The sequence below is a fragment of the Bactrocera dorsalis genome, chromosome 2, assembly GCF_023373825.1.
Source record: "Bactrocera dorsalis isolate Fly_Bdor chromosome 2, ASM2337382v1, whole genome shotgun sequence".
NCBI classification, from domain to species: Eukaryota; Metazoa; Arthropoda; class Insecta; order Diptera; family Tephritidae; genus Bactrocera; species Bactrocera dorsalis.
Window position 1 is genome coordinate 9432142 of NC_064304.1, and position 22735 is coordinate 9454876.

Here is a 22735-nt window from a genome sequence, read left to right on the forward strand (position 1 = left end):
ACACTCGACTAATAATATTACACATACTCTATCAAAAACTAAACCCACCAAACGGAACTTAAAGGCTCTACACACAATACAATAGTTCTTTCTACAGGACAAACAAATTAGCGAACAAAAACTGGAATCTACAAATATTTTTTCTTTGAGAAAACAAAACAAAAAAGCGAATTAAAGTTTACAAAGTAAAAACAAAACAACACAAATAAATAAAGAAATATATTAACAAATAACTATAAAAATATATATATGTATGTATTGAGAAGCTAATCAAAAAATATGACATAAAACTAGCGTATAAATATGAAAATGAAATCTTACTGTAACTGATATTTGAAGCCAAACTTTGTGAGCGTGAAATAAATACCTTTTCCATTTCTAAGTGTCTAACTGAATGTGCATATTTGGATGAAACTAATAAAAATTACTGAAAACGTTGAAGATGCATTTGATTTATGCCGTAGGTCGTAGGTATATGGTGAGTGTTTCGTTTCTTTTTCTGTTAATTAATACTAAATTAAATTAATTAAACTAATTAATTAACTACTTAAGGTGCTATATCCAGCAACAAGTCAGAAAAAAGATTTTATATATACATAATTTTTTTTTTTTTTTTTTTGAAGGAAGGAAGACTCCACCTAGAACCCCATCAAAAATGTCCTAGGACCCAGATCTACGAGAAAACCACATCATCTTACATTTTTGGAGATTCAATGGAAATTATTTCTATAACACCAATTAACCAAATTTTCTAAGGTGTCAGTAGGGTAATCATTTTTTCTCTTATACCCTTAAAATTAATGTAGAAACCCACTTTACCATTTGAAGGTTTCGAAAACGGCCCAACAATAATAGTACCGCTCGACGTTCGGACCGCTCGGAGCACACTTTTTTAAACTGGCGAACATGATTCCGATCGAACCACTCAACCGATTTGCCTAATTTTTTAAATGTTCACAAAACTACTTTGTTGTTGTGACAAAATTTATGTAAAAAAATATGAGGAAATTTTAAAAAAAAAGTTAATTACTTTTTTATTTATCAACATTTTTTCATGATTCTAGTAGGGACGATAACCATTCAATTACTTTTTAAGAATAAATTGGGTTTTTGTGTTTAGATGATCCAAACATGAGAAATCGTGTCCGCCAGTGAAAAAACGCATCTATTCACCCAGCCATTTCTCCGACAGATGTCATCAAAAAATTCCGAAAAAATTTCTTCTATTGTAGAATAAAACTTTCTACTTATTAAAAAAAATGTCAGAAAAAAGCCCAGATTACCCTACTGATACCTTAAGTCTGTTTGCAACCGACACCTTTTATGAATTAAATTCTATGAGAGAAGAGATATCGTTAAAAAATAAGAAGAACAGGATCAGACTACCTTCCGAAACACCTGAAGAGACATCAATTGAATCTATAAAAGTATCCTCAAATAACACTCGTTGGGTTCTATTGTAAAGATGGAAGAAATATTGATTGAAAGCCCAGAAGATCAAGTTTATATAAGAGAGTAGAGAGATTTCCTGCTAAAGTCAGTGTATATAACATCCGTATGCTTATATTCTCAAAAACCTAACTATACAGGCTTACAAATTCAAGTAAATTTTTTAGAGTAGATTTCCCAGCACGAAACCTGTGATAATTTGATATATTGCATGAAATCACAATACAAACAGACTGAGCGCTTTGAGCCTATCACAAATTTGTTGAGACGGCTGATATCAGTTTCGGCTATATATTCTGGTTTGCTGAAGGTAAGACTATCGAGATGTTTCAGCTTCAGTAGTGCGAAAGCTGAGTGATAAAAGAAAAAGTGCCTAAATGTCTACACCTCACCTTCCTCCATGCAACTTTAACTTTAACCAGCGTTTTTAAGACACTAACGAGTCTGATGATGAGGTAGCTAGATGCTATTTCACATATACACTCCTTGACCAGCTTTGAGTGCACAGATAGCGAAATCAGAGCTAGTATTGCCGCTCTATTGCCAGAGTGAATGTTCACTTTCTTGAAAGAAGCTGCAGTTCGTAGCAGTACGTCTACCACCACCTTACCCTCTACAGGGGTCTGGGAGCCTTAAGCTTTGCTAGGATTACATCTAATTATCAAATATGTATGTATATAATTTCGAGCGCTCTCAATCAGATGAAAACACCATAGAACATATTCTCCAATATATGAATGTACATTCGGTATACAGTGAAATCGCCCATAAGCGGACACTGGCAGAACTAGTATTTCTGTCCAGTTAATACAGTTGTCCGCTTAATAGATTGTTCCTATTAAACATAAATGTAGGGACCGGTCAATGTGGACGCTTAATTGAGAAGTCCGCTAATGTAAAGTCCACTTAATATAGGATCCGCTAAATAGAGCTTTCACTGTTTAAGCAAAACTATTAATTTTTTGAAATTCATAAGTATATAAACCCCCCAAATGATTTAGAATAAGTTCAATAATATGTAGGTGACGGTTACTTCTTTCCTTTTTAGGACACTAACATTGCTTGTTATCTGTGATTTACATGTACCATATGTCCAGGGACTTCTGCCATACATAAACGCATATAGTAATAACATTTTTAATGCGAGATAATTTGGAGCTTTTTGTAGCATAAACTTTTACGTTTTAGTCAATGTTTAGCTTCTGTGGCTTTTGAAAGCCTGGACAACTAGCTTTTGAAAGCTTCTCATTTAATAAGATTTAAAAGCTACATGGAAAGCTGTTGACGCGAAATAAAAAAGATATATTCCATGGCTTTGCTAGGCACTGTGCGACATCTCTGGAAAAAAATTAGTAATTGTCACAATACAGAGTATCTCAAAAGCAAGAAAATATGTGGAATTTATCAAATTTGGCAAAAATAATATTTTGAAATCTTTAAACGTTTTCAATTCTCCTTATCAGACAGGTCATTCGTTAGTATCAGCGTAAGGAAGGAATGCGATCATTTAAATGTGGAAAATGTCTTACCCATGTAAAAAGTGATTAATTTCGAAGTTTCCTACTTTTTTTTAAGAAAAACATAAAAAGTTCCAATTTAATGGGGAATGTTTATTATTATTCGAAAGAACATTCTTTGGCATTTATTTTTTGAAGATTATCTCTTTCAAATGTTGGCAGCGGCTACATCTCAGATGGTCCATCCGTTGAGTCCAATTTTCGATGACACGTTGGCGCTCGAGTCGAAAATGTCTAATGGTGTGATATCACAAAATTTTGGTGGCTAATCGAGCGGCCCAAAACGTGAAATTATCTGTACACCGAAATGCTCTCTCAATAAAACCATTGATTAATGTGATATGTGGAAAGTGGCGCCTTCTTGTTGAAACAATACATCACGAGTTCAATATCAGGCAACCCACAATATTTGAAGAAATATGGACCGTTGATTCCACCGGCCTACAAACCACACCAAAACGTTGCTTTTTCTGGATGAAATGGCAGCTCTTGAATCACTTCGCGTTGCTTTTTATAAAAAGTATAATTTTTCGAGTAGCTGAGAGCTAGCCAAGAACTTTCAATTGAGTTAAGTTGATGATTACTAGCTATACAAACAATTTAAAACTCAATCCGGATTTGAATTTTTAACTGAGTTTTTACTCAGCCATCGCTTTAATTTATTCTTAAAAAAACATACAAGTGAATAATAACGGTAACAAACTCTCTTCCTTAAAGTGATATTATAGCACAGCAGCTTAAAGTAAATGCCGCGCAACGAATACAATAAACGGCATACTTAACGGTAAAATACGAATAAGAATAAAAATCCAACAAGTCATTTAAAGACACGACGCTAAAACTTTCACTTTAGTCTCCTTCCGTGCACCGTGCACTTACTTGGCGTGCTTGGTGTGCTCGCTAATGTGATGTAATTTACTCTCATCCATCGGCAAAGAATCCACGGACAATGTAGAACTCTTCGAACTGGAACGAGAATGTGAACGGGAACGAGAGCTGCGGCTGCGGCTGCGACTCGAATTCTTTGGATATTTTACGGGTCTTGTGTTACCGGAGCATTGCATAACGAAGCGGAACTCCTCGATGAGTTCGGTCTTGAAGGACACCTGTGCGCGTAGTAAGGCCGACGGAAGGAAATAAATGAAAGAAATTATGTCTAATACATCATACAATATATAAGCACAAATATATATACACATATACACATATTCGGTGAGTGCAAGCAAAGCGAGGAGGGGTCGTGTGCTTAGAGCGAGACTGAGTGAGTGCGTGTGTGAGTGTGGTAGAGTGGTAGTGAAAGCGGGGTCTTTAGGCTGAAATGCATGTGAATATATGGTGCCATGCTAAATTTATTTATTTACTTACAAATACACGGACTTAACTGTTAAGTAAACCTGCATTGCAAAGTATAATAGATAAACAAATTTAAAGAATACACCATCGACGACAAAAAAGCACGAAAAATTATTATTTTACTTCACCAAAGTTGCCATTAATACGACAAGTGACCACACATAAATGCATGCATGGTGGTTGCTTGAGAAGTTTAGCCAAAATCCTTATCCACACTTTATAATAGATCTGAAAGACAATTCTATAAAAGTTCGAAGTGTTACACTTTCGCCGCTACTAAGGGGCAGCAAGACCTAGGGAACGAATAAAATTAGATTTTTCGTTATTCCCTTTAAATCGATATCTCAATAGTTGTCGATATACAGACTTCCTTTTTTTAACAGATCTCGCGTGAGACAAATCAAGCTGTCTCGCGGGCTCCGCTCAACGTATGGACAACATAATGGACCTACTGAACGTACCCGTACTATTCACAAAACCATCACCCATATTGAGACCCAGAATTCATGGGCTCTAGAAAAGTTTCGAGAAGATCCGACGTTTTCGAGCCAAACTTTGTTCAGCGATGAGGCTTATTTCCAGCTCAACGGGTATGTAAACACACAAAATTGCCGCAATTGGAACAAAGAGCAAACTGAAAAGATTCAAGAGCTATCATTCCATTCAAAAAAGTAACGGTTTTGTAAGGTTTGAGGGATAGTGAAATCATCGGTAGCGTAACTGTCAATGGTGACCATTATAACGCCATGATAACTGACAATTTGATGAGTTTTAGGCCCGTCGATTGATCGTGTGAAATCACACCGTTAGATTTTCCTGTGGAGATATGTAAACTCTAAAGTCTATAAGGATAATCCCGCTTCGATTCCGGCCTTAAAGCAAAACATCACGTTATTAGTCGAAATGCTCGAGCGAGTCACCCTCTAAAATCAATCAAAAGAAAACAAAAATATTCCGTATATAGGTACTCTGGACTAATTTCATCCATCTTTGGCACTATAAGATCTTAATACTTTCTGACTAAAGGGACCGTAAACCTCAACATCTGTAAAATCCGACTAGACTATTTTCATACCGCACGGACTTAGTTTAGTTTAAATATATTTTGAGTTTGGGCGTGGTAATGGTCCGATTCTGTCCGTTAAGAAAAGTGTCCTGCCAGCTGGCCGCCAAATCAATTATAAACACTTTATTATATACTTTTGTATATAAGTCTAGACATGAAGTTTAATTTAAGCCCCACAAGCAACCGTTAGGGAAACGAAACTTTTATACTCTTGTGCAACATGTTGCTAAAGCATAAAACTCCATTCAACTTAATTAGCCTTGTTTATTAACACTAAGCAGAGAGTATACAAAATGCAGACAGCCTGCGCTAATCCGAAGAATTAGTAGGAAACACAAATCGAAGTCTTTTCAAGCAACCTTACGTTACTCATATACCAGGTATAGATATGGCCACACGTGTACCTTGTTGCGACGCGCTGTTCCGTAAACATGACGAAGCCACTCCAACAGACCCCAGACGCTGGCAAATACACTGCCAACACATAAAACAAAAAACACGCCACCCAAATTGGCGATACCCAACTCCTCGGCGCCGTCATTCTCGCCCTCTTGCTGCAAACGCACGCAAAACGCCAAGTGGGCGCGTGTTCGATTTGTTGGTTTGTTGTTGGTTGTTGTTCAGGTTGGTTGGTTGATTATTTAGTTGCACGGTTCAGTGACGGCGTTTGCATGGACGGATGCATGATGACGAACGCATAGCGACGATGGTAGGCGGGCAAGACAAGGTTGTTGCGGTGTGTACATATGTTTGTATGCAGATTGGTGTTGGGTAAACGCAAGCAGAGAGTGCGTATCGAGTGTCCACGGCATAGCGAAAGAGGAAAAATGGAAGCGTGCCGTTTTCGGTAACGTTGTTGATGTTGTGGATTTATATTACATTTCGATACATCAATTGTATTGAAGTGGAAATCGTTTGATGGTTCGTATTTGTTTTCAACGAATTTCGCCAGAATGCATTGGAGAAAGCAGTAAATAAATGGTGGAAAAACGAAAGTAAACTTAAATTGAAATATGAGAGTGTGCAAAGTGGAGTGAAACAAAAAATAAACAAAATATAGTAAAATAATAAATAAAGACTAAAAATGCTATAAAACAGATTTTGTTTCAAGAGCTTGGAGTAAAACACACTACAAGCTGTGCCTGGTCCACACCAACAAACTTACTACAAACTACATCTACTACGAGCAGTGTGGAAGCTTTGAACGCTACTTAAAACAGCACTATGCAAATAACTCTGAGAAAATGCTTGCTTTGTGTTCATCCATCTATGTAGTGTATGTAAATGCTGTTTGGAGGACTTGAAAGCATTGGCGCATATTTATAATAAATTCTCAAATATTGATTTTCTGCTTTCTTCGGTCTGTCTACCTTATTCTCATCGGAGCGTTCCTTCACACCCAATACCATTTCAAGGAATGCCACCAACACACCAAAGCAAGAGCCTACAATCAACACCAAGTAAACGCCACCTAAGTTGCTTAGCTCTAAGGCCACTGCGCCACCCTCACTGCTGGTATCCTTCGGAAATAATAGCATTTTAGCATTGCCTTTTTATTTTGCTTGCCACAATATTTGGTTATTTTCCGTAGTTTATTTTAGCTGGCACTTTATTAGTTTGGTAACTGAACACTTACCGAACATGCACCACCACCACGTTTCTCCTTCCACCATTTCGTTTTCATTTTGGTAAGGACGCCTTGCTCCTGCAATTCCAGCACAGCCTGACTGAGCATATCACGGTAGGGCCAATCTGTAATGTGTTGCAAGATTTTTTGGAAAGTATTTGTTTTTATCTTTTTTCGCTTAGTTTAAATTATAAAATATTACTGAATCTGAAATAATAAAGGTCTGAGATTTTTTCCGAATTTTAAGCACTTAGTTTTGAAGCTTAAAAATTAGTTCTCAATGTGTTATAATCCGAAGAGAAGAGTAGATTTTGCGCTGCTATTATCAGTTATCATCTCAGGAAACTTTTTAACCCTAGATATTAACGGGTTATTCAATAGGGCCAGTACAAAAGTAGACAAATAGGAACAGCAAACCACGTCATATTTTTCCCGCTCTTTTGATATTTCTCTTCAATAAGGTTTGCCATTTCATCTCGCGGAAATATACGATCCAAGAACGAGTCAAAATTATTAAAATTTACCACCGAAATTCGAATCTGCTACAGAGTCGTTTGATATGATCAGGGTTAGGTGACGAGTCATGGAACTTTGAGTATGATCCCGAGACAAAGAGGCAATCTTTCGAGTTGCACACGCCGAGGTCTCCTTGCCCAAAAAAGGGAACAATGAGCAAATCCAAAGTGTAGCTCAGTGCCTTTTTTGGCATCAAAGTCATCGTCCACCATCAATTTGTTCCTCATGGACATACCGTCAACGCCAAGTTTTACAAAGAAGTCCTCAGAGACTTAAACGAAGGGTGAATCGGGTCCGACAAGACATCGCAGCCGATTGGATGTTGAACACCGACAACGCTCCGGCTCATACCTTTCTTCTACCGCCGTCCTACAACTCAGTTGTAGCTCCGGAACTTTTTTGTTTCGTTGCTTGAAAAGGCCGATGAAAGGCAAGCATTTTGAGAAGACATCCAAGCAGCATGCACCAAGCTTCGAAATTGTTTTCAGCTGCGGAGAGAAGTATTCTTCCACCAAATCGAGCCACTCTATCGTATTTGCTGTACCCCAATTCAAAACTTCATCCCTGCATCAAATATAGTCATCTAGATTAACCCCCTTCTTTATACCAAAGTTGCACCGCTCCCAAGTCTATCTTCGAAAGCATAAATCCAAGGACGTTCGATGAGTCCTTCTCAATACCACCAATCTGTAAGTAAGCTAAAATAGGGCGATCAATTCACTCCTCTCTAACGCTTGGCGAAGCGAAGAAGACTGTTTTAGTAAGCTGATTAATTTGTGTAACTCCCAAATTCAGTCCTTGACATTAACTTCTTTTATTTTGAAGTAACAAACTCGAATTATACTTTACTTAGTTCCTCCATAAGTCTCTCAAACAATATTTAATTTATGGTATTTTGTTTTTTTTTTTTTTGTTTTCAACCTTAAGTTCCATTTCATTACTTACTCTTTCGCATTGCAATGCCATAACCCTTCTCATCGAGCAGTGAACCGACTTGTGTCAAACTGCAACGGCGCTCGGTGATATATTCAATGGTGGTTGACTCCATTAGAAATGCGTAATTCTCATTTTCCACACGATCCACTCCTTCCGCATTGGTTGAGGTCATATATTCCGGATGGTCGCGCATAAATTCATACATTTTCTGATACGTTGGATACTTAGCATCCTATAGCAGTAAATATGTGCAACACGCATTAACGTTAGACACACACATACGCACACATACAAACACTAAATGAAGCTCACCTGAAAGAACGTGAACGTGCTGCCACCCACTTTGGCGCCATATTTAACGCCACCCTTGTTGTTGGCCAAGTCCTCGGCATTCTCAATGGGGCTGCTGAGCGATTCTATCGTCAGGAAAGCAGCCAAATTTGCGGTGTACGAAGAGACCAAAATCAACGTGAAAAACCACCAAATTGAGGCCACAGTGCGCGTTGAGTATGCTCTGGAAACGAAATTAATTTCTTTGACGGCAAAAGTACACCGACGCTTTGGTGAAAGCGAAAAGCGGCAATGTGCAAATATGCAAATGTGGTTGTGTGCTTGTGGTGGCTCAACGTGCCATCTGTATAAATCTACTTGTATATAGAGCATACCTGTAAGTGTGCTCAACGCTCACTTATCTACATGCTTACTTACATACTAAGTCGAACATACAAGTAGCCGTTAGACGTATACTCACTTTGGCGCTAATTCAGAGCCCTGTTGCAACAGTGCACCGATGGAGAACCACAAGCAATTAGGGAAACTAAATTGGTTCTCCAATTCGGTGGGCTCTTCAATGCAAGGATACGGATTATCCCATTCGGTCGGTGAGATGCGTCCCAAAATGAAGAGCGTGAGTGAGACACTCATGTAGGCGATGCCCAACCACATCCAAACAGTGCCCGAAAATGGTGACATGAATGAGAAGAGTTTCGGTGGCTCCTTCATCGGTTTGCGAAATAAAATGGCAATACCTGTTGGGCAAGAAAATGTAGTGTTAGATGAGGAAAGAGATGAATTGTTGAGTTCAAGGACGCAATTTGTGTTCGTTTCCAGCATATGCAATATGATTTTTTTGAAAATAAGCTGGTTCAACTTTTTCAACCAGCATGCGCTTATGCTTGTATGAAGATGTTGGTACACCGTGATACCGTTACGTAAAATGGAGTCGAAATGTGCTCAGATTTACCATAATTCTACTAAATAATGTAAATAAAATGCAAACTATTTAATTAATCGTCAGTATTTCAACGTAATCCCCACCTATTACATCTTATACCTCGAAACACTTTCTATCAGCACTTTTTTCAATGGCCTTTAACGAATTTTGTTTCATCTTTTCGAATGACAGAAAAAGGATTCCACAGAGTGAGAATGGCCAGAGACCTGTTTACGGCAATAATTTTGAAAAAATCGGCTTTATCGGGACGAGTCGAGCAAAAACCAACTTAGCAAAACACATTTTTTTAAACATCACTAACCCGGAAATTTAATAACATTTACCCTGGAAACATTACTTTTTTCAGATACTTTTTTGTCACAAATTATATTTTTAAGGCAGTGTTTATGATAATTAATGTGCACGACTTAATGCTTTATGACTGATTGACTGTAGGATTAAGCTTTTCTTAAATCACCTAAGTTCATAAACGGTATAGTGAAATCTACTCCTTCCTCACGTATGGATGTCATGGTCAAGTCGGTGATGCCCATGTCAGCTCGCTAATATGAAAAAATAAATAAATGAGAAAGTTTCAAGCTTTAGAGAAATATCGTATAATACATACACATAAGTATATAATAAGTATTTGAATTGTTTTACTTGATTATTTAGGATTTACAATTTATTTGGAAGGGATTGGACATTGGTAAGCCGAGTATATAAATATATGGTTTGTGTAGGTACATAAGTAATGTAAGTAATTTGCGTCACTTCCAAGGCGTATGTAGGTATACTATTATTGTAGGTATATGATATTCCCAGATAACAATTTTTGTTATGAATTCAATCAATAAATCCTTTGGCGGCTACTTTGAATAGTTAGACCTCTTCATTCGTAGGAAGGCAGTGATACACGAAACTAATCCGAAGCATTACAAAAATTAAGTAAAAGCAATAAAATTATCCAACTGAATGAGAAAAGTTATAGACTATGGAGTTGAAAAAATATCATCAGAGATATGATTTACCTTTAACCTAAATCAGTTCACAAACCCCACATTATTCTTCGGGGAAATTTTACCTTGTAACTTTTTATTCTAATTGTGCAATCTATCTTCTTCTTCTATTTTATCATCCTCTGGCACTACTCTGATAAAAAAACTGTTCTTTCTGAAATACAGCCGTTGACAGCTAATTAGAAACGCGACTTATTTTGAAGTAAATGAAATTATTTTCGAATAAATCACTTATTTTTACCGTTTTTTCACTCATTTTATTGAAACTTACGTTATACTTAAACTCTAATAATAAAAATTTTATTTAAAACTCCTTTTTTTTTGAAGACTTTAATAAAAATGTGTGAAATCAACGATTTGAGTGCGACAACTAAATAATTATAAACGAAAATTGTTTATCAGCAAAAAATACTGCTATTTAAAATATTGCTTACTTTCAGTTAGTATTTTGTTGCTTAACCCTTTGAATTTAATACGGCTTGACATCCATTGCGAATTGACTTTATAAGACTCTGACAGTACACCACTAGTGGTGCTTGCCATGCCGTCCTAATTTCATCAAAATGGTCATCAATATTTGTGATATTTTTGATACCTACAGCTATTTTGACATCAACCCAGATGGGTTCTCTTCAGGCCATTCCAAAACATTCATGGAATTTTCAACAAAAAACTTTTGTGTGAATGACATTTTTTAGGATATTGACGTATTTCTCCCTTTTAAAATTCCATCAATCATATTGAGTGGACCTACACCATCCGAAGAAAAAAATTCCCACACCATGATTGATCTTCCACCATGTCCCACTACGCGTGAAACATAGTGAGGATCAAATTCTTAATAGATTGGTCGGCAAACATACCTTCGACCATCAGGATCTATGCGATTTATTCTGTTTCATCGCTCCAAACAACTTCCTTCCATTTATTTGTTGTCCAAGATCAATAAGTCAACACATTCTTTCCTTTGAATTTTAGTTAGAAGTGGTTTCATGGGTGCTGTTCGGCTGTGAAATCCAAATTCGACTAAACGCCGGGCAATTGTTTTCTTGGATATTTGCACATTATATTCGTCTTGATTTTTATGTAGAATGTCAGTGGATGTCTTTTTTTGGGTCTCCTCGGGAGATAATAGTAATACTGCGGTATATTTCTGTTGAAGTTTTTCGGGTTTTTTCTTTGCGTGCAATATTGAAAATAGTTTTAAAATTCTGTATATGGTTAGGGGCATTGAAAACAATTTCTTTTGAGTATTGGACCTGATTCGAAATTTGTTTGTACGTCTTTCCAGACTGACGAAGGTCTAAAATGTAACTAAGTTGGGCGGGGAGCTTTTACTCATTAAAAAACTTGATTAATACATTTTAATATTTTTAAAACTACTACTTTGAAACACACTCTTACCAGAAATCAATAATATTATTAATAGAAATTAAAACTATTTGGAAAAAAAAAGAATTTTAGCGTCAAAACTACAAAACAAAGTGAATTTAGTAGTAAATAGAGTAACGAACAATGCAAAACATTTAGCAATATAAATAATGGTATATCAAAATTTGTTACCATTATGTATACTCATTAGCCACCTACAAAAAAGGAAGCGTTTCTAATTAGCTGTCAACGTCTGTATGTATATACTTGTATGAAAGTATAAGTAGAGTATTTGGCAGAATTTGGTTTACTTGGTTACCTCTTACCAACACTGAATGCTGTATCTACACAAATTTGGTTATTTATGGGGATGAGCTATTCATCATTTACTAAATATCTCGGTAATACAATGAAAATAAATGCCAACCGCAATTGTGGTTGAATTAATTACGCAGAGTTGCATAGTGAAATGCGGAGACGAAGTATTATGTTGATGGAATACTTGTATAAGAGAAGATTTGCTGACCAAACAAGCAACATTTTGGGCCAGGCACGTACCATACATATATTTATAACAGTACACGTACTATAGAATATACCCCGCAGGAAATTCTACTCATTAATATGGTGTGCCTTATTATCAAGCGGCCATTTGAATGTTGAAAGTATGATAAAACCAGAGAAGATATGAGGCGTCTCATGCAATTAATACAATCATCGAGAGGATGCTTTGACTTTTCGATCAAGTGAAGGACATTTAAAAAGGGCTGGATGACCTATTTCCTATATGTCTATTGAGCTGTTTCAGAAAAAAATAAAAATAAAAAAAAATGTTCGCTCTTCCATCCCCTGCAATAACAAAGGACTCGTGTTCATAAGCCCAGCAAGTTGAACTTTTAACACGTTTTTCTGGAAATTATAGACTAAGATTATGTTTCCCTTTTGGTTTCGAATAATTTGAATTCTCAGCTTCGCCATAGGGGCGCGCTTTAAGGGGTTAGGGGTAATCAGAGGCACGAAAAAATTAGAGTTTTCAGTATTTTTTTTTTGCTATTAAATCGTGTTATTTTACAAAAGTAGTAATATGGCATTATTATAGGATGTGTTGACTTGAAGTCACGAAAATTTAAAAAAAAAGAAAATTATTTCCGAAGTTATAGTTGTTTGTGTTGACCCTGTTTAAAACAAAAGGTACTTGCGGTGACAAGCATAAGTCCTTGGAGATTCATCTAAGAACTATCGGACAAAAAAATTAGTTTTATAAGTAGATAATCCTGGGCTTGATCGAAGGATTTGTTTCCAAAAATTAACAAAATGGCGGCCCTAGGAAATTTTTTTCTAAATTTTAGCGAAAAAATCAACAGTTAATTGGTCTTAAAAAATCGAAATTTTCGAAAAAATAAAAATCCTTCGATAAGCCCGAGGTTATTATGTATTCTAAAAGCTGTTTCATTAAAATCTACTGGGTAGTTTTCGAGTTACAGTTGTCACCGATTCAAAAAACATAGTTTTGAGAAAAGCGCATTTAAAGTTTCACACTAGCACTGTAAAGTGCCCGAGCTCTCTTTCTTATTTGTAGAATAACTCAAAAACGAATTATCGGAACAACGTGAAAATTTCAGAGAATATTTCTAAGATATTACACTTAACGAAAATGCAAAAAAATTATTGTTTTGAAAATTCTAACTACCCCTAACCCCATAAAAATCTGACACCGAAGATTGACCACTATTTTGTAAGAAAATTTAAAGAAATTTCCAAAAAAACTAAATTTAATTTTCTTCACTTCAAAAATTATTGCCAATGTCGGGACTCTTTTAAGCACTTTAGACGGGCCTAGCCTCATTCGTAAGTTTTTAGAAACTGTGGCTGCAGAACCTGCAGATTTTCCTACTGGGTCTTAATTCTATACAAGTTAATACAAACACAGCGGTGTAGTCATATATATGTGTATATAAGACAAATACGCATGTATGTATTTACTTACTCAGCTTGACAAAAGCCGCACCATTTGAATGACTTACTCGGTAAGCGCTGGGAAATGTGGCAAGATTTATATATATGTATACTGCTGTATATGATTTTGAATGAACGGAACCCATTTATGTTAATGGCGGTCATTTGATTTCCCAAAGAGGAATTGATAACTTTATCTGCTCATTAAAATATTTTCAATATCAGCCACACACAAATGGGTCCCTTGAAATCACGGTCAAAATATGCTTTATGCCCACAAAGTTAAGGCGAAGACTTATTGATATAAATTTTTGTTATTTATGCCCGTAAGCTGCCGGCTTTCAAACCAATACACACGCAATAAATCATATAAATCGCATCAATTTGTTGGTGAGTTTTATATACAGATATATGTATGTATGTATGCTCAAATAAATATGCAGCCAAATAACGGTGCGGATATTACTTAAATAAATGCGCTCAACTCGTCAGCGGCGATTGACAGGAAAGACGAAAAAAATAAAAAAATTATGAAATAAAATCACATGCAATATATCAGACGGACGATTGCCTCAGCGTGTGTCAACGGCTACTCACTCCTTCGATTATTTCCAGCATCATGCCGTCATATTTGCCCGTTTTCGGATTGAACGAACCGTATTTGTTGTCCACTTGCAGACGGAAAGTATAGGTGAAACCCAATTTCTTGCCCAGCTCCTCGATTAACTCAATGCCAAAGCCTTCGAATTGATCATTGCCTTCCAGTTTAGCAGGGGTCTCCTTCAGCATGCCGTACGGTTCGCTCTGAGTGCAGAGAAACGAAAATAACAAATTTAATGGGAATTAATATATACAGTTATCCATAAGAAAAAAGGTAAATAATAAAAGAAAATAATTTGAAAGGCAAAATGTGAAAAGCTGCAACTTTAACTAAGCCAGTTGCCAGGCAACTTAAGCTACCAACCGAAAAGTAATCATCGTGTTCAACAGTTAAGCAGACATACACGTGTTCGTGTATAGTGAAGTTAGTATGTGTGTGTCTGCTATGCTTGTGCTAAGTGAACTTGTGAAAGCAACACTTACTATCGCTGTGATAACCACGAAGCTCTTATTCACCAACGAACGCTGATCCACCTCCACTATCTTAGGCGGCGGTCGATTAGCGAAGAAACCGCCCTCCGTCTTCCATTCGCCTATTTTCTGCATACCCGACATGGTCAACTCAATAACGTCCAGCACGAATTCGGTGCGCAAACCTTCGTAGTCGAATTTTACTTCACCGGTGAGTCCAGTTAAGCTCAGCTGAAAGTGTATAAAAAATGTGAGCGTTAAAGCGCTTACAAGTGTATATAAACACATTTATGTATATAAAAAAAGGAAAGGTAGCTGTGGCAATGAAAATAGTTTCTGATAGTGGAGAGTTCGAAAATAAACTTGTTATGTTCATGATTCGGTAATGGAAGTTCATTTCGACATTTTTATATGTATGTATGTATGTTCGTGAATTAGTAAGTGAACCGTCTCCTAGGAGCAACTTCCCCAACTACGTCGACAACATAAGACAATATACCGAGAAGAATTCGGACGAAACTAACTTTACATTTTCACTGACTGTCATTTACAAGTATAGTGGAACCATAAGCACCTTCACCGACTCCCTCTCAGTGAATGGCGTAATTGGAGTCAAAACACCACCCATTGCACACGAAGAGCTCGAGTTGCCGCGAGAATTGAGAGTGACCCTTGCGCAGCTTCGTTCTGGATACTAAAGGGTGATTTTTTAAGAGCTTGATAACTTTTTTTAAAAAAAAAAACGCATAAAATTTGCAAAATCTCATCGGTTCTTTATTTGAAACGTTAGATTGGTTCATGACATTTACTTTTTGAAGATAATTTCATTTAAATGTTGACCGCGGCTGCGTCTTAGGTGGTCCATTCGGAAAGTCCAATTTTGGGCAACTTTTTCGAGCATTTCGGCCGGAATAGCCCGAATTTCTTCGGAAATGTTGTCTTCCAAAGCTGGAATAGTTGCTGGCTTATTTCTGTAGACTTTAGACTTGACGTAGCCCCACAAAAAATAGTCTAAAGGCGTTAAATCGCATGATCTTGGTGGCCAACTTACGGGTCCATTTCTTGAGATGAATTGTTGTCCGAAGTTTTCCCTCAAAATGGCCATAGAATCGCGAGCTGTGTGGCATGTAGCGCCATCTTGTTGAAACCACATGTCAACCAAGTTCAGTTCTTCCATTTTTGGCAACAAAAAGTTTGTTAGCATCGAACGATAGCGATCGCCATTCACCGTAACGTTGCGTCCAACAGCATCTTTGAAAAAATACGGTCCAATGATTCCACCAGCGTACAAACCACACCAAACAGTGCATTTTTCGGGATGCATGGACAGTTCTTGAACGGCTTCTGGTTGCTCTTCACCCCAAATGCGGCAATTTTGCTTATTTACGTAGCCATTCAACCAGAAATGAGCCTCATCGCTGAAATAACCATAAATCGGACGTAAAGCGCGAAACACATTTCGAACCGAACACTGATTTTGGTAATAAAATTCAATGATTTGCAAGCGTTGCTCGTTAGTAAGTCTATTCATGATGAAATGTCAAAGCATACTGAGCATCTTTCTCTTTGACACCATGTCTGAAATCCCACGTGATCTGTCAAATACTAATGCATGAAAATCCTAACCTCAAAAAAAATCACCCTTACAAGCAGCAGAGTGTTATGCTGAGCCAATTCAGGCTTAAGATGAACACACACTTCTCATGTGCTCGAGTAATCGTAAATGTGTTGTTGTATATGTATACATGTGCATGTATGAGGGTGTGTGTGCGTGTTAGTAGTTGTCACTCCATTAACTCACCGATTTCATGTAGTTGACGAGCGTGTATCCCTTATCCCATGAGCTGGCATCGTTACAATTTAATGGCACCGCACGGAACATAACATGTTTGAATGTCTCAGCCAGCAACTGAACACCGTCGTACACCAATGCCATGCTGGTGGTCAAAGGACACGACACTGCAAATATAAGTGACATAGAGATACAAGTTTAATATATCGACATATAGACATATAATGGATAAATATAGTTGAGTATGGCTGCAACAAAGTGGGAATTGTGTATATGTATTTGTAATGTTTACATTTGTTGGCAATATATTCGATATGTGTGTGTTGTTAATGTATACGCATATGTAAATATGTATGTGTGTGATTTCAAGTGTTACGTGAAAGAGGAATTTTGATATCACTCCTAAGTGCGCCACTTATTGCGGTCAAAGTGCTAGAGCACATCTAATAATGGTGGCAGCAGCGGTGACACATAATTAAATAATCATAAATAAAGTAAGTGTACTTTTCTATGGCCCCTCCACACTCCTTCTTTACTTTGGACTTTACGAATTACATATATGCGATTGACTTTTTGTATGTTTATGCAAACTCGTATATATATTTGTATATGCGTGTGTGTGGTTGTGGAATCGTGTGTCAAAAGTTGAGCATCATTTATCATAGATTTTCCTTCCGGCTGTGCGAAATTCACAAATTTGTGAGATAACATCACGAAGAATGAATTATGCAAATGTGGTAGTATAAATACGTATTTGTGAATTTTAGTAGGGCGTATTCCAGGAGAAATGAATTTGGCTTTTTAAATACCTTAAAATAAACTGAAAGTTGTTCTAGAAATTTGTAGTACAAGGTCAAGAGATCTCGAAAATATCTGATTATAGGAGGGCGATTAGAAAAGTTTTCGAGAGGAAGGTTTTGCGGAAGGTGTATGGTCCTTTGTTCACTGGCAACGGCGAATACCGCAGTTGATAGAGCGATGGGCTGTAAGAGATATACGACGACATTGCCATAGTTCAGCAAATTAAGATACGGCTGCTACGCTGAATAGGTCATGTCGTCCGAATTGATGAAAACATTCCAACTCTGAAAGTATTCGACGCAGTACCCGCCGGGGGAAGCAGAGGAAAAGGAAAACTTCCACTCCGTGAACCGGAAAGAGCAAGTAAAGAAGGATCTCCAATTGGCGCCAAACAGCGAAAATGAAGAACGCTGTCTGTGCCATTAAAGAGGAAGAAGATCGGAATAGTAGTTAGGCTACAAAAGAGAATACAGATGAAAATTTTAAAGAAATAACGATTTACTCCTCCTTTTTGGTTCTATGATCTTGACTCTGCGATTCTTCAAATACTCTGCTAAAAAATATGTTTTCTGGAGCTCTACAAATATGTTTCCGTGACAGCGGTAATCACCTCCTTTGCTTCATATTTCAATCATTCCAGCCCCGTTTTCCAAGTTTCGAAGCAACAGGAAATCGCCTGGGACCAAAACGGGAGAGAGTGTAGTGAATGAGGAGAAGTGGGTTGTTATTGTAGCGACTGAAAACAGTCCTGAAGTAACTTGGACAAACACTGCCGGTTTGACAGTTCTTGGTATGATAAAAATCTAAGTCCGTTCCAACAACATAGACCAGACTGTAGTTAGAACAGACAAAATATGGTAGTTTCGGTGGAAATTCGTAGTCCAATCAACTAGTTTGGAGAGAACATGTAAGTTGGTGCGCTGCCATTGCGCAAAAAGGCTTTTTTTATTCACCAAATAAGACACTTTAGGCGTGGTAGAGCTCTGTGACTGTTTTTCTTCTCCCCAGATAGTCGAGATCACATCTTGCGAATCCCAGAAATTGGTGGTCTTTAGCATTCCAGCTGGTAGGACTGTCTTCTCGTTCTTCGGAAAGCGTTCCCTGATAATGTGCACTATTTTGAAAGTTCCTTGATATCTATAGTGTATCACTGGCTTCATATATAATCAAAGGTCGCGAAACGAAGCAGAAACTCGTTTGGATTGCGCTGGAACAATGTGAAAGTGTTCGTAATTAGTCTCAGCGCCTCTCTAGTTGATTTGATTGAGATCATGTAGTTATTAGAACTCCAAAAGACGACGAAAATAAAATCTTTCAGCTTTATGCTAATCAATCACACCATTTTCTGTGGAATGCGACATCATAAAGAAATGAAACCCAAGCAGAAAAAACTAAACGCATTATTCAAGCATTTTGACACATCCGATAAGACAATTTATGGATTTAGATGGGTATAACACATTTAGTTTAAGCATGGCTACTTCTGAACATTTCCAGACAAATCATTTCCTTACCATTTTGAAAAGGCTCTTCCGTTTCGTATAAGGTTTTGGCAAGGTCCTGCACGAGCTTCTCATCCGGCGAGACCAAGCGTATGCCAGTTATGTTGGTGTCACCATGTTGGAACGGCTCCAAATCCATGGTTTGGAAGTCTAAATTGCCGACAATGTAACGATAGTCATCAGTCATGAGACCAACTTGTTGCGCCTGACAAAAAAATCGTCAAATTATTAAGGAAAAAACTAAAGCTTATTTTCAAAATACAAAGCTCACCTGTTTAAAGAATTCCGGCAGCGTAGCCATCGAGCCCACCACGACAAAAGAGTAATCACCAGAATTTTTAATGCGTCGCAGCACATTGCGGTAATCGCCATTCAAGTCAAGCTCATAGCGGCGCACGGTAATTGTAGGCCCCATAGTGCCGTACATTTCCAGTAATTGGTTTACCGTCGGCAGAAATTCACCTGTTGGCGTATATTTACGAAATTCAATCACGTTACAGCTTTCAATGTCATCGCCTTTGCTGGCTACATACCCGTTTCATAGATGATTGTGAAGGTATCGGTCCATTCCAGCGCCACCACCAAGTCTTTCAGCGCCACCGCCAGCTGTGAGGCGTGCGGATACAAATTAACGGTTGGCATTTGCACAGCAAAATCCCAGCGTGTATCGATGAATGGCAGCTCTTTGGCATCGCAAATGCTCATCGCGTGCTTTGCGGCCAGATCTGTGGTGGGCCCAAATACGGCCACCAGATTTTGCTGTACATCAATGAAAATTTAGTGCAGAAAAGCAGCAATTACATACATACATACTATACTTATAGCGTAACTGTGCTTACCCGCAACATTTTGCAGAGTTTCTTTGATGTTTCGAAGGCATTGCCAGGTTCAATGGCCACAGCGATGCCGTGCAGTTCAAGCGCTCCACCGCTCTCTTCGTTCGCTTTGTCAATAGCTATTTGAAATATTTTCTCCATATCGGGGTTGTCGCTTTCATAGATGAGTCCTGTAAGAGATTGTGGGTGTAAGTATAGAAAGTAAATGTCTTAGTAAAAAAGGTAAATGAACTGAAAAAAAGTTTGATCTTTAAAGTTTCATCCATCACTACACTATGCAACACTCGGCTGAATATTGGTTCAATGTTTATCGAGACATTAAGTCAAAAGTAAAAATGTAATTTCTTCATTTTTCGAAGTTAGCCTTCAAAATCGATGTTCAAAATTAGATTTAATTGGTAGTTGAAAGAGTCTTTTCATATTTTGTCAATAGAAGTCGTTATAGTCGTATATCTTCAGTGCCACAAATCACAAGGTGAGGTTTTAAACTTCATTAAATTCGGAAAAGTAGAAAAAAATTACAGGTGTTCAAAAATGAGTGAAAATAATTAAGAAATTTGCTATACTTTTAAATTTTTGTATAAAAAGGGAAGTATGCCAAGCAAGTCACCAATGAAATTTGTGAAGTTTACGGAGACGTTGGAAAAGATTTACCAGAACTGTCACATAAACAGCCATGGCATCGCTATGGAACTTAACATTCATCATCAAACGTTTTTGAACCATTTAAAAAAGGCTCACTAAAAAAAAGAAGCTCGATGTTCGGGTACCACATGAATTGTCTGTGAAAAATTTAATAGACCGAATTAACATCTGCGATTCTTTGCTGAAACGAAATGAAATCAATCTATTTCTAAGCGAATAGTAACAGGAGACGAAAAGTGAATCAAATACGACAATAATGTGCGAACACGATCATGTTCAAGCGTGGTGAAGCTCAACAGACGTGGATTGACGCCTCGAAAGGTTATGCTGAGTGTTTGGTGGGATTGGAAAGGAACCATCCACTATGAACTGTTCCAGCCTGGTCGAGTGATTGTTTCTACATTTATAGTTTGCAAAATTTCAGTCCCACAATTTCTAACATGAGGATACCCCATGTTTTGGAAGGTTTCTTCTTCGTCAAATAACCACTTGGCAGATTGCTGAAAGATTAAATTTGTATAACTTACCGTTCACAAGCACATGAAATGTGTAGGAATAATTTGGAACCTTGACATATGGGTTCCTCATGTTCTTATAGAAGGAATTTTGTTTCGTCACATTACCCACTATGAGAAGTGATCTATTTTTGAAGCGCATTGCTGTGGGAGACAAAAGTGGGTTATTTACCAGAGCGAAAGACGCAAAAGATCAAAAAAAGGATAACCCACCTCAAAGAATTCTGATAGTTACCAAAAACGAAAGGTTGCACACAAACAGAGGAGGCCGGAATTGAATAACAAAAAGATGAAGTGTTCCACCAGGATAATGCAAGACCTCCAATGCGTTTGATGACTCCCTAAAAGCGTTTACTGCTTGACTTTCGAACTATTACTTTTCCCGATCTCTGCAAAAAGTTTTGGAGTGGGGAATCTTCGTCTCAAATCAGGACGTTAAAAGCCAGTTGGACTTATTTTTTGCGTCAAAAATTTTATCAGCGAGGAATCTTTGCAAAAAGTATTGGATCAAAATAAAGAATATATAATTTCATAAAATCTTTTACACAATAAAAAATTCATGTTGAAATTTCTCTAAAAAGGAACGAAACTACTTACTTAGTGAACAACTCAAGACTACACATCAATTTGTATTTAACAAACTTTTTGTTGTGTTCGAATTGTTTATTTTGACTCATTTTCTTTACCCGCCAAATGCATCAGCCTCTTTTACTTTGTTTTTGTTTTTTGCGAGACGGAGCAACGATGCAAAAGCGATCACGACGTCAGCGTCGCGCCAAATGCCATCTACTTTGGTACTTTGGCGTCTATCCATAGATTGGCGTCTATCCATGTATTCTTAAATATTGTTGTTTTTGGCTTTTCATATGTTTATTTGTTTTCAAACGCAAAATGCCAGGTGCCTCGAGAGCTGCAGCGAAGAGCAAGGCGCTTTTTGGATGCACTGCTTAAGTGGAACACAATAGTGGCGCAAATAAACTGCATTGCACCGGAGAGCCGAGCAAGAGTGGTGCAGCGCTGATTTTTCAAGATATTTTACGTAACCAAATTTGCATATGAAAAATATTTTTACAAATGCCTGACATTTCCCAGAGAAAAACACAACTCACCGACATTTGTCTTCTGTGAAGCTGCAATTTGCAAGCAACTTAAGCAACTTAATGCCAGCAAAAGTATTAGAGTTATGCGTGAGCAACGAGTTGTTGTCGTAAATTGGGGCAAACTTTGTCTGTACGGCCGGGCCATGTTGTGTCACTTTTCTTTTTGAAAATTTACACAATTTTACTTCAAAATGACTTTGATGTTAACAGCCAAATTTATCTGCTGGTTTGCATATAATTTGTAATTTTTATTTATTTGCAATATTTAAGATGGAAAACATTTTTTTCGATAAATTTTAATGAGCTTCTTCCCGCACGCGACACGCGAATAGTTGAACGAACAGAGCTAAACTGATCGCGAAATCGCGAAGAAATTTTGAACAATGAAAAGAGAAGTGAAAGTGAAAATCGCCATTAATAAATTGACCACAGGGTGATTTTGAATATTTT

The 22735-nt window shown here is 37.3% G+C and overlaps 1 protein-coding gene across 2 annotated transcripts; it reads right to left on the reverse strand.

The window, feature by feature from the left end:
- Nucleotides 1–3583: 3583 nt before the first annotated feature.
- LOC105234146 (glutamate receptor ionotropic, kainate 2) lies at nucleotides 3584–22604 on the reverse strand. 2 transcript variants are annotated; one of them, XM_049448463.1, is made up of 15 exons: nucleotides 22295–22604; nucleotides 20029–20195; nucleotides 19723–19948; nucleotides 19461–19651; nucleotides 19202–19394; nucleotides 16896–17053; nucleotides 15107–15325; nucleotides 14621–14827; nucleotides 10156–10240; nucleotides 9216–9492; nucleotides 8777–8978; nucleotides 8474–8696; nucleotides 7022–7137; nucleotides 6756–6905; nucleotides 3584–4072 (listed from the first exon to the last, which is right to left on the reverse strand). In XM_049448463.1, the coding sequence occupies exons 1-15, from the start codon at nucleotides 22428–22430 to the stop codon at nucleotides 3842–3844; spliced, it is 2781 nt and encodes a 926-aa protein (XP_049304420.1). In that variant the 5' UTR covers nucleotides 22431–22604; the 3' UTR covers nucleotides 3584–3841. The 2 variants fall into 2 exon arrangements, with proteins under 2 accessions (XP_049304420.1, XP_049304419.1); XM_049448462.1 differs by lacking the exon at nucleotides 6756–6905 and adding an exon at nucleotides 5790–5939 and having other exon boundaries at nucleotides 22295–22601.
- Between the last annotated feature and the right edge of the window lie 131 nt (nucleotides 22605–22735).

Bases quoted from the DNA above. Each gene is read 5' to 3' on its own strand.
- LOC105234146 (XM_049448463.1), bottom strand. From the start codon at position 22,430: ATGGCCCGGCCGTACAGACAAAGTTTGCCCCAATTTACGACAACAACT. The intron at 17,054-19,201 runs GTAAGGAAATGA...TTATATTTGCAG, and splicing joins GGAAGAGCCTTTTCAAAATG to TGTCGTGTCCTTTGACCACC. The intron at 8,697-8,776 runs GTGAGCTTCATT...TTACTGCTATAG, and splicing joins GCACGTTCACGTTCTTTCAG to GATGCTAAGTATCCAACGTA.